The sequence below is a fragment of the Ornithodoros turicata genome, chromosome 9 (assembly GCF_037126465.1).
Source record: "Ornithodoros turicata isolate Travis chromosome 9, ASM3712646v1, whole genome shotgun sequence".
In the NCBI taxonomy this organism is placed as follows: Eukaryota; Metazoa; Arthropoda; class Arachnida; order Ixodida; family Argasidae; genus Ornithodoros; species Ornithodoros turicata.
This window is the reverse complement of record NC_088209.1, coordinates 41,147,037-41,159,362: the sequence shown is the minus strand read 5'-3', so window position 1 is coordinate 41,159,362 and position 12,326 is coordinate 41,147,037. Positions and strand designations below refer to the sequence as shown.

Sequence of the window (12,326 nt, the reverse complement as noted above, 5' to 3'; positions counted from 1 at the left end):
TAGGCAGCACCAAAACGTTGTTTCTCAGGAAAATCATATTTCACGAACTTCTACGAGGCCTCAGGGTGTTTTACGGCACTGTAGCATGCACAAAACGGAACTTGGTGTCTGCCCCTACGTTTTTATAGAGCTCTCTCTCTCACACACACACACTCTCTCTCGTGTTCAAGCAAACACACCTTACCATTTATGCGTCATAGCTAGACCCTGAAGTTTTCGGGTTTTATATTTTTCCATATTCGGGGGGTAGAAATCGGGTCAATAAATTGATGTAGAAAATTCATGCAAATTCGGGCAGAAAAATTACCATCAAACTGAGTTCGGGGAGAAATCTGGCATTATTGTAGAATAAATGTTCACTGTACCGTTTATCCAGAGTGCCAGAAGTCGCATATTTTGTGAGAAACTAGTATGTCGATGCCTTGAGGTGCCTAGCCTAGGTGCAGTTTTGCAGGTAGAAATCGGGTTTAACCCTAGAAAGGTGAACCTCAATTCGGGGTGCAAATTCGGGGAAGAATCGGGTAAAACTCTAAAACGTCAGGCTCTAGTCATAGCGTACCTCACTTATGACCCTAATCTTTTTTTAGTGTGTCGGCTGTCCTGCTCTCCTGCCTCTAAGCTTGTTGTATTGGGAAACTGTTACCTACTGCAGCGTGGCTGCTTTTTGGCAACTTCCATGACTTTTTGCAGTTCCATCAAAATTCACCGATAATTCGCAGTTTTATCAGGTTGGTAGACACTCTGAGCTTACTTTAGCCTAGACCGATTTCAAAAACTAACAATAACTGAAAGTGTACCAAAATCTCCGCACACGACCTCTTGTGCAGAGGTTTCTACCTGCGACCTTGTGTCCACAAAACAGGCATAGTATTACAAAAGTGATCACCCCCCACATAATATGAGGCTACAATGTGTCTGCAGGGATAGTCTATAAAAACATTACACCGATCGCACTGTTAAAATAGAAGACTGCGTTTATCCCAGATGGAACTTTGCAGACCGAGAGCCCGTTTGTCCGAACATTTATTGGCATTTTTTTCGAGCGTTATTCTCATGTAGAGAAAAAATTTTGAGTCAAGAAAAAATTGTGCCCCACACATTTTCTATGGCCTACCTTACTCAAAGGCAACCATTTTTTCCTGTGTGCCTCCACTTTCATATCGGCACACACAGGTGGTGCCAACATACAGAAAAGGGGGATTAGTTCTTAGCGTCAACATGTCACATTATTGCAGGCAGCGCCATCTGCGTGTAGCGATGACAAAGAAAAGCAGGCACGAGAAAAAAAATGGCGTCTAATACACGCTATTGAAAATGCACGGGGTGAGATATTGCTAGTGTGTTTATATTTTCTCTACATGACCATAATGTTCGCAAAAAATTAAAAATGAAATAATAATTAAATAAAAATTTAAAAAATTAAACAAAAACTTAAGACAAATCACTATCAGTCTGCAAGGTTTGATGCAGGATAAACGCACTCTTCCATTTTTACGACGCGATCGATGTTTCCTAGACTAACCCTGTTCACCCTGACCCATCCCGGGATGCACAACAGCTTCAACGCTACAACCACGGTCGCTGACGAGCGATTTGTATCAACCAACAACGTTTCAACTTGAGAAAACCATTTTACTAGCACCCTGTACAGAACACACAGAAGAAATGTAATGAAAGATACACGAGTGAAGAGTGCTGGAAATTAACGTACCTCTGTTACATGTGACTTGCTCTCGTTAAGCGCAGCTTGCTTGCTGACACACAACATGCTCCTCTACATTAATATCTACAGTGGAGTCCGTAGAGGCACGCAACAATGTGAGATTTCATAAAAGCATAGAAACACCTTTCTGATAGAAGTACGCCCCCTTTCGATAAAGCAATGCATTCGGGGCAATGGACGGTGTGTGGTGAGGTTTTCCTTTACTATGGTTAGTGTTAGTCTCCCTGGTTTTCGCGAACTCTCCCCAGAACACGAAGTACGTAACAAACAAAACAAACAGGGAACCGAACTATTTCCTTAACATGCTACGGGAAAACCTAATGTATCCTGACACTTAACAGAAACTGTTTGCAACTAACTAAATGCTGAAGGTACGCCACGGTATCACAATGCACCTGCACCTTTGTGCAGGGAACGAACTTACGCCGCAGTCACTCCGTGACTGACACGCTCGAGAATCGGGAGTACCGGTAGGCTCTGTACCGGCGCACCAGCACCGGCGCCACCAACGTGCCTGCGATACCCAGTATGAGGGCGATAATAATGCTGACGGCAAATGCTGCTGGAGACACTGTAAAGAGATAAGAGATCGAGAGAAAAAATTAGATGCCGCTCGCCGGTATCAAAAATTGGGTTTGGGCCACGTACAGGTGCAATCAGATTTAATCTGAGAACTAGGTTGCACGGCCTTTGCAGACGACAGTGTCACGTTTTCCCATAAGGTTCCGACTTTTCAGTGTTTTCGTTTGGCAAAAATAGCAAGGCGCCCACCGCAACTCTCAATTTGAAAATGGAGAAAATTTTTGGCATTTTGACCAAATTTGGAAAATTTGGCATTTTTTTGTATGTTCTCTGAAACGTATATAAAAAAAGTCACAAATTCCAGAAATTAAAAAATCTGGCAAGTGTCCCCCGACCACTGCCAGATGAAAACACCGAAAATTCGGACCCTTACCCATAGACCAGATGAAACTACGCGAGAAATATAAGTGACCAAAATCGAAATAACTGAAGTGTAATGCATTACATTTTGCACTAATACTTGAACATTCTTAGCAATTACGCTTAGTGTGATCTGATGCCTTTGAGGGGAAGACTGTGTGTTCCCCTACAACAAGTTCCGAACGGGTACAGGTCTGAAAAAACTGGTTGTTTAAACTGCCACACGTTGCTCGACATACCTCCGCCACTAGTATGTTCGCTCGGAGGACCGGGCGCGGGGGTCGTGGGAGCCGGGGGCGGTTGGGGCGGAGGCACGCCCCCGCAGTACAGCTCATCCGTGTTGTCGCCGCAGTCGTTCACTCCATTGCAGCGCCAGTCCTCATGGATGCAGTATCCCGTGTTGTGGCATGTGTCAGACTTGTTGCAATCTGAGCACAGCAGAGAAGTGTATTATTAACAGCAATCAAGAGGAAACATTTATTTATTTATTTATTATACCCTCAAGACCCGTTGGGCATTGCAGAGGGAGTGGGAAAAAAGAAGAAGAAAAAACCAACAACACAAAACAGTAATAAATAACAGTGAACGAAGATCAGTAAATCAAGATACTCAATTAAAATGTGTCGATAATACAAGAGCATTACAGAGGGAGTGGGAAAAAAGAAAAAAACACAAAACAGTAATAAATAACAGTGAACAAAGACTAGTAAATCAAGATACTCAATTAAAATGTAACAGATTGATAATACAAGAGCTAGAGAGTTGGGAGAGCTTACAACAAGGTCCACAGGTTGATATGAAACTACGTGGTGTTATTGTGAGTCAAAAAAAGGAACATAACGCAGAGCGAAAATATTACAGAAAAGGCGAAGCTGGCTACGGTGTCAAGAGAACAGGCACCATGCTATCACATCTAAGTACTAGAAAACCATTCGAAGTGTCCCGTAGTCGTTTAATACGTGGGATTCGAAGATCCCCACAGAGCTCCGGTATTGCTGCGCCTCTTCCGATCGGGCTGCACTTTCTCGACTGGTGCAAACGGTGCAAGTTGCCGCATTCGATTCAGCGGAGGTGCAGCCTTTGCACTACACTCTGCCATTCGATTGGAAAAAGTGCAGCAAGAGTTCACGAAAATGCTGCACAGTCCCAGACATCTGTGCAACGTTCCACGCACAGTGGAGCAGACGACGGTCGAGCGGTTGTGGCGATCGTTTATCGTCCACATAGCGCGTATTGTCAATCAATTTTGTTATGATGGGCATGTTTTTACTCCTCGAGTCAATTTACAGACAATAATTGCTCAGAAATTTGCACTTCATTTGCACCCCTTTACACTGCCTCTTGCACTTTTTCGCCGTTCGAAGACAGCTACTATAACGCAGTTAGAGGTACAATCCTAGAAAATTTATCTATTTTGATAGTCTGAGCCCTCATATCTCTCACGTCCCAACTGTAGTTTTTTTTTATTTAGAAAATTAATTGAAAATTATGAGCAACACTGTGTCGACATCGCCTCCAACATCGCATTGCTTGTCAAGTACAGTGGCAATACTATACTGCAGGCACATAACACTGGGTGTAAAACAAAAAAAGTAGGCTTCTTTGTCATCATGAGCAGTAAGCCAGTCAGGAACACAGATCCACAGTCGCTCGATAGATTGGGGATTATTTCCCACCAGATGTCGCCCCGAGCTGCATATGAGGAGAGTTTGGCCATTCTTTGATCCTGGGCTGCCCAAAGACGTCGTCCAGTGTGACATCGCATACGTCATCGCTCCGCCCACTTGGCAGGAACGAAAGGCGAGCCGCCGCGGCATGCGGAGATCTGAACGCCGTACCTCCGCTCCAAAATGGCGGAATGAAAGGCACGGGGAAATTTCGAGGAGGACTCTCCACTACAAAATGGCGGCTCAGGCATTGGCGCCGCCTATCGTGTTGCGTAAGATGACACACTCCCAATTGCCAAACTCTCCGAATAAACTGTTCAGTTTTTACCGCAATTATACGAGCAAATAAAAAAAAAAATATTTACCATTCCCTGTCACATGCGTAACTTGTCGCGCTGGGTTTACGAGCAACAAGCCGTTAAAAACTACACCTCCAGCACAGCCTGTTTGTCTGCTCCTTTACGACACCTTTAACTGCAAAGAGCTGGGGGCCTCTGACACTGTTGAATGTTACGCCAACATTGTCTCATCTTCCACAACCTGTCTCATCTTCCACAACCTGTCTCATCTTCCACAACCTGTCTCATCTTCCACAACCTGTCTCATCTTCCACAACCTGTCTCATCTTCCACAACCTATCTCATCTTCCACAACCTATCTCATCTTCAACAGACACGAATGATGGCATCCAAATGTGCCCTCCAGCAGCTTACTCTGAACTCCAACCGGTACACTACCACAGGGGAAGATGAGTGGGCCTGACTTTTTCGGGTTTTATTTTTGGCCAAATTCGGGGGGTAAATATCAGGTGATATTTTTCATTCGAAAATTCGGGTGTATTCGGGTTAAATCCCGTTACGGCATATTCTGTCGTCAGGAATTCGGGTGATTTTTTTTTTGTTTAATAAAAATTTGTCTTAACATGGAACTAATGTTTAGCAATGTTATCAAACTTTATTTTAATGCGCGCTTACGAGTGTGCCATGGGACCCGGATGTTTTCGGGTAGATTCGGGTTAAACCCGAATTTTACAGATTTCGTTCGGGGGGTAAATATCGGGTGGATACGGGTTTAACCCTAAAAAATCAGGCCCTAAAGATGAGCAGTGAACAGAACTACTTACAGTATGCTTCGAAGGAAATCCGTACTGGAGTTCCAGACGCCTCGTTTTTAGACGATTCATACTTCACAAGGAGCGACCTCGTCCGACTGATGAGCAGGTCGCTGGTGAAGTTTGAAATCCGAGGACTCCTTACGCTGTCCCCATCATAGATGATGAGGAAACTGAGAGAGAGGGGGAAAGGCAGCATTAGAGAGACCGTCCCTCGTGTGTCGGGAGAAGGGAAGCGAGAAAACACAAAAATCAGTATTATGTGCGTGCAGACGTCTCTTAAGGTTAAATCCAGTAGCACCAGTTTGTGCTCCTGAATTGCATCGCTGTCATCTCGGGTAAAACTTCAGATCCGGTCGCCAAGGCTCAAAAACTCTGCCACTTAAACAGGGAGAGGGAACACCTTTTGTCTTGTTTCTAACAAATTCAATTCAATAACAATAATAACAACATAACATATAATAAATAACAATTCCTAACATACATAAATAGCATAATAATAACAATATAAACAATAAACAACATAATACAGTGAACCCTCGTTAATATGACCGCGTCCGTTCCCGCAGATTTTGGTCATAAAGCGAATTGTCATAATAACGAGAAAGCGGTGCAGTGGGGACCAGAGGGCATGCACGGCAGAACAAAACGTACGCATGATGCTGTACAACAATTTATTTAATAAAAAAAGTCTGTCAGCAATGACTGCTTGGAGTAGCTTGCAGTGATCAGCTTTTCTAACTGTACAAGAGTATTATTGATCACGCAAACATTGTTAATGTCATTGTGTTGCTCAAAAAACAATAAGGCAACTTTCAGTGCTTCACTGCTTTAGCAATCCGAGAAGAGGTATGAGTAATCTTGAAGACAACAACGCCTCGAGTCACCCTAATCCTTTGCGCCCCACTTTAACTGTGTCACTTTGTTCCTGAGAAACTTAAGCAGCCACTCAAAGGGGTGCGTGACGCGGTCATAATAACGGGAGGATAATACGTGTCTTTGACCCCAGCTGTGCCCAAAAATCTCGGTCATAGTCCGATAAGCGGAATGTCATATTAACAGGAAGGATTTACATGGGGAAAAAACCGTTCCCCACGAATTCGGTCATAAAGCGTGAATGTCAGACTAACGGGGGTCATAATAACGAGGGTTCACTGTAATAACAATAACAAATTCAATAACAATTTCTAACAAAAAAAATCGATTTTTACTCGTCACAATAGGCACAGAATCCTTCAACAGATAGAACTCTGATTTAGATTGCATCTTCCGAAACATGTTAACATTACATCTTCCGTACGTACTCAGATATATTGGGTGGTGGAGACGTCAGGTTGTACGAGATGTTGAAACGGACAGCAGTAGCGGTGTTGTTATTTGGGTCAGGCACGGTAATTGACCAGTAGTAAAGGCTGTTCTTCTTGACAGGTGCCGGATAGGACGGTGTCTCCACGAATCCGCTCTTGTTGACGACATCGTGGAACTCGTCTGCGAGAAAGAATCTCCGTGATTGCGACATCTGGGCAGTGAGGGCTACGTGTCTGTCTTCAGAGAACGATAAAAAAACATCAATGCAGACCTGCCAGCTTGGGGAAAACCGAATTGGGGAGGTTTCAAAACTGTCCTACGGCTAGCTGAGTGTCACACCCAGTGAATGACATTCGTTCACTGCCACATGGTGACACCACTGCCAATGGCATTTCATATGAGATTGGCACTCGTTGAGCGAATGAGTTCGGGGAGGGTTAAATATTGGGTTAGATTTTGCTTCTATAATTCAGGTGTAATCGCGATTGAACTGAACCTGATTCAGCCTAATTCTGGTTGAATCCGGTTGGGTCAGGCGTAAATCTCCGGTTTATTAGGCATAACATGACACACTAGTTGAAATGCAAAATTTCCGGAAATTTTGAATCACTCGGGGGGGGAGAAACGTTTTCGGGTTGTTGACGCATCAAAGGCACGAAAATTTACATTTTTGAATATTGTCACCTGGAAATCTGGGGCTATTTTTCCAGAGACGAGGAAAAAATCTGAAAACTTTTTTCCCCACAATTTTTTTTTTTTTTTTTACGGGGCTTCGCATCTCTACACACCAGTAGACACAGGGTATCAATATTTAGTCTATGCATCTAAGAGGCAGCAGAGTCTCTGTTTCGACAGTTTATATTAGCATATTTATGCAGTTACAACACAGTTTCCAAAGCTGTGTGTCAGTCATGATGACTTCGGATTCCCCCTGGTCCAACAGTTTTCGGGGAAACACCGGGTTAAACCCCGCTTTTCCTGATCCGAATCGGGAGGTAAATATCGGGGCATAATCGGGTACACGCCTAAACAGTCAGGCCCTAATTATTCGGAATGAGCTGCGAATTAACCGGGGTCTCGGTACATTTTGATAAGAAATTGGTCATAGGAGGAATTTTTGGCCCACTCCCGAAGTACCTACCACACGGTGTCAGGACAGCATCAAATCCGTATCCACTCTCCTTTCTACCCGAGGACGGAGACGAGAACAGGGCGTTGAGCTGTGGGCCAACGAGGAGGTCTTTCGGAAGCGTCGACCCGTAGAGAGGGACGTTGATGGCTCCGTTGCTGAGGTTCAGGAAGTGGCCGGGCTTCAGGTCAAAGCTGTTGAAGGTCAGGTGGAAACCGCCCAGGCCACTGGTCTTGAACGACCAACTCTGGTTAGAGTTCAGAGGGTACTGGTTGGGGTACCGTGGGGATCGCAGTGCATAGCCCACGTGTGGCTCCAACTCTGGCGTAGCTGTCTCACCTATGCGAATGCCGCAGAATCATGCCATAATTTTTTTACTATTAGTTCAAAATTTTTGATTGGTTTGGTAGTTTTGATTAGTTTTTAATTAGTTTCATAATTTTTTTAATAAATTCAAATAATTTTTAAATAGCAGCATTTCGTTATTACTATACCCATGGGGCACCGTTTCATCAACGTTACAGTCACCGTGAGCATAAGTTTAACCAATACCATAAAAGCAGTTAATTTCATGGTCTTAATAATTCGCAAATTCGTGTGGAAGCGGAAATTGTGTGAAAGCGGAAAGCAGGATGATCATAACACTGCGGACAGTAACAACAAGAATTAGCCGCCATCTACATGCTGGCTGAGTTCTAGACGTTTAACGTAAACTCAAATCCCATAACAGTGACACACGTGGTGGTTTTGTGAAGGCATGTATCTGCATGCCAAGTGATACCCCATGCAAATCAAGTACTTACGTTGCTGTGGCGTTTCAATTATAGAAATGTTCGACAAGAACAAAGTGTGAGGATAAAGGTCGTCAAGTAAGTCAATGTCTTTGTGGAGTTCACAGAGTCGCAAATTCCAGTGGCCATACTTTTTCATTTCCGCTACCTATATTTGGCGGAACCCTAATTTTGCGAAAAAAACGTTCGATCGTGAAAATTTCTACTCTTACAGTGATCTGGTTAAGGTGGCAGGGTAGATACCCACAGAAGCAAAAGAACACTTGAACCTCGCTGCTTCGAAAGAAGCGAACCCACTCACAAATAATGTACAGCAAGAAGGCAAATAAAGTACATAAAACACGGTAATAACAAAATGTGCCGTATAAAAGTGTGCGCATATAAAGCGTAACACCTACTTGGCACAGAGGTAACCGTTGCGGAGAGACCCGTGCTGTTGGCATCACTCCCTGAGCACGTGCCCCGGTTCACACTCAGGTACAGGCCATCCGAAGCGTTCACCTCGATCGGGGGCACAGTGGACGATGAGCAGTTGGCCTTGAGCAGTGGCTTCATGTCCAGTGTGCTCAGGGATAGGGTTCCACCAGCTCCAAAGTTCAAGTGACTAAAGGTTACGAGTAATTTTCCTGTAGAAAACATTTGGGAAGACTTTTATAGCGGAAACTAGCGTTCAAGGGACAAAAAATGTATTAGAATATCGGGCACATTTAATGTCTCACACGACTTGCCCCAATCCTGTGTAGAGGCGCTTCCCATTTCTCAAATACATATTGCATTATTCTGCTGTTTTTATATTTTTCCTCGTACTATAAGGAGACTTACTTACCTACATCAGCAACAACAACAACGAGTACATTATTTTATAATGACGAATGAAAAGTTTCGTCTCCCAGATTGCTGTGCAACACTACCGAAACAATAATTTCTCTTACCCCTGGTAAGCAGCACGTTTGGCCTCCCAAACACAGTCAAACGTCTCATTGCACAGTTTGGTAGAACACAAACAGGTAAAACCTCATCCACTACAATGTTACACAAACTCCACTTTTAGGCAGCGTTTGGTGCATTACTCAAATATTAACCGACATAACAGACACATTTCAGAATTGATCTTTTTCCGTCTGTTTATGCATGTATTCCATGGGCCAACCATGAGTGTGTGACCACCCTTTGTACAGAGTGCAGATAAGTTAGTAACGAAAGATTACCATTATTTTCCGCCGAAGGTGGACGAACCACCCAGCTGCAGCTGGTGTTACAGTTGCCTGAGAGTGTGTAGAACCCATGCCTGCCCAACGTAACGCTGTGGCACCCTGAAAGAGAATTGATTTCAATACAGCCTTCTACTGAGCACGCGAGTAAATCAAACGAAAGCACACATTAGGCACAGAGCATTACCATCAAGGCCTCGACTTTTCCGCGAAAGTGTGCGGAATTCGGGGTTAAGTACGGAACTTCGCGGAACTACGAATCTCGACTGAGGAACGCAGCTTTGGTGCAGGAGGTAGATGTACCTACGGCTCGTACCGCCTTTACCCCCCGAATCATCCAACTGAGAGGAAAAATAATGTGTAGGGCCTGACTTTTTAGGGTTAAACCCGTATCCGCCCGATATTTACCCCCCCGAACGAAATCTGTAAAATCCGGGTTTAACCCGAATCTACCCGAAAACATCCGGGTCACGTAGCACACACATAAGCGTGCATTAAAATAAAGTTTGATAACATTGCTAAACATTAGTTCCATGTTAAGACAAATTTTTATTAAACAAAAAAAAAAAATCACCCGAATACACCCGAATTCCTGACGACAGAACATGCCGTAACGGGATTTAACCCGAATACACCCGAATTTTCAAATGAAAAATATCACCCGATATTTACCCCCCGAATTTGGCCAAAAATAAAACCCGAAAAAGTCAGGCCCTAATAATGTGTACCACGTATCTCATGTTGGCAACACTGGTTGAGCTCATCTCCATCTCGTCCTTACCTACTACTGTTTTGCTCTCATCGGCGTTGGCCCGTCTGGCGCATCCCTCACTTTGACGTGTGTCATGACTAGAGCCTGAAGTTTTAGGGTTTTACCCGATTCTTCACCAAATTTGCACCCCGAATTGAAGGTTACCTCTTTAGGGTGAAACCCGATTTTTGCCAGGCAAATTGCCCTCTCTGGGATGTCTGTAGGAATGAACCAACTTACTTGTTTGGCAGAAAAATGTAGTTACATCACCGTCTGTACCAAATCGCTACAGTTAGTTTGAATAACTGAGCCCGATTTCTCCCCGATTTTAGCGTAATGGAAGTTTTTTCACCCGAATTTGCATGAATTTAGTGCACATGTTTATTTACCCGATTTTTACCCCCCGAATTTAGAAAAAAATATTTACCGAAAACTTCAGGCTCTAGTCATGACTAGACATTTTCACTTACGGAAGCGGGTGCAGTATGATACTGAAGAATTCTACAAAAACACTGAATTGTTTTTCTGCCGTTACTGTGTTCATTCCTCAAAGTATCAAAGTACCATGTCATCAGGTTCAAAGTATCATGTTATGCTTATCTACAGCTGTATTTTGGATTAGTACATGGATTTGTACCCAAACACTTCAGGCTCGACATATAAATACGATACATATCTTTGAAGGCTCATTTTTTAGCTTTAAAAACCTACGGTCAAATACGGTAACATGTCGGTTACGTGCCTGGATTGGCTGTGGTGAAGTTGGCCTTGAAGCTGTCAGACTTCTGGAAGCCGCTGGACAAGAGCAACATGCGATTGCCAGTGGACACAATGGGACGTTTTGGAGAGCTCTCCTTCAGGTCCTCCAGCAGTGGACTGTTTCGTGAGAAGTCGGAGTAGATGAGCACGTGCGAAGACGGCTTCAGGGAGAAAGAGGGCTGTTCGAGGAGCACCTGCTGTCCCGGATCAACTTCCAAGAAGTACGCCACTCCGTCCGAATTGATGCTCACAGCGCCGTTCTTGAAAAGACGCTTCCCTCCACCTGCGACGAATCGATTTCTTTTTATTTCTCAACAGGATCAACGTGGCGACAAGCATCATTCTCCCTAATAAATTATCTGCCTTCAGAATCTCACCTAACTTGTACCTTTGCTACTAAACAAACAACAGGTATTGTTTCTCAGAATTTCCAGTTTCGAGAAGATCGACTCTCATTTCTTTATTTTGGTTAAATAGATCAAACGCAAAAACTCTCAAGTCCATGATGGAGGTAGTCAGAATTAAATTCAAATAGCCACCACCTTCATATTTTCCTTTTCTAGCTGTAAATGCAAATGGTTAGGAGCTTCAATGACAGCATTTTGTGCAGAATCTGCACTGCATCGGCTGATAAGGTGCAGGTTCTGCGGTAAAGCATCTCACTAAATCAATGTTCTCCTAACCGTTTGAATTTTATTTCGGCTACCAAGTCTCGAAGCAGAAAAGAAGATACGAAATAAAATGAAGCACATTTTTAATCCAAAGTGGCACCATAATTTCAATACATGCAGAAACACCCAAGTGTCTAGTGGAACCAACCTTACGGTCACTTACCGTACACATTGACCATAGCATCGAACTTGTCCTTTCCCACGAACTCTGCGAGAGTGAGCGATATCCACAGGTATTGACCCGAAGAACGAATTAGGAGACC

At 43.8% G+C, this 12,326-nt stretch overlaps 1 protein-coding gene across 4 annotated transcripts in view; it reads right to left on the bottom strand.

Annotated features, from left to right (window-relative positions):
• Nucleotides 1–1,611: 1,611 nt before the first annotated feature.
• The window catches only part of LOC135368975 (cubilin-like), a 23,032-nt gene continuing 12,317 nt past the window's right edge, over nucleotides 1,612–12,326 (bottom strand). For all 4 annotated transcript variants that reach the window (XM_064602560.1, XM_064602561.1, XM_064602558.1 and 1 more), the window contains exons 9-17: nucleotides 12,227–12,325; nucleotides 11,376–11,675; nucleotides 9,880–9,984; nucleotides 9,070–9,297; nucleotides 7,893–8,219; nucleotides 6,748–6,931; nucleotides 5,456–5,616; nucleotides 2,905–3,093; nucleotides 1,612–2,294 (exon numbers count right to left, since the gene is read on the bottom strand). In XM_064602560.1, coding sequence (XP_064458630.1) covers nucleotides 2,155–2,294; nucleotides 2,905–3,093; nucleotides 5,456–5,616; nucleotides 6,748–6,931; nucleotides 7,893–8,219; nucleotides 9,070–9,297; nucleotides 9,880–9,984; nucleotides 11,376–11,675; nucleotides 12,227–12,325 — 1,733 coding nt within the window. In that variant the 3' untranslated portion in view covers nucleotides 1,612–2,154. The remainder of the gene's footprint in view (nucleotides 2,295–2,904; nucleotides 3,094–5,455; nucleotides 5,617–6,747; nucleotides 6,932–7,892; nucleotides 8,220–9,069; nucleotides 9,298–9,879; nucleotides 9,985–11,375; nucleotides 11,676–12,226; nucleotide 12,326) is intronic.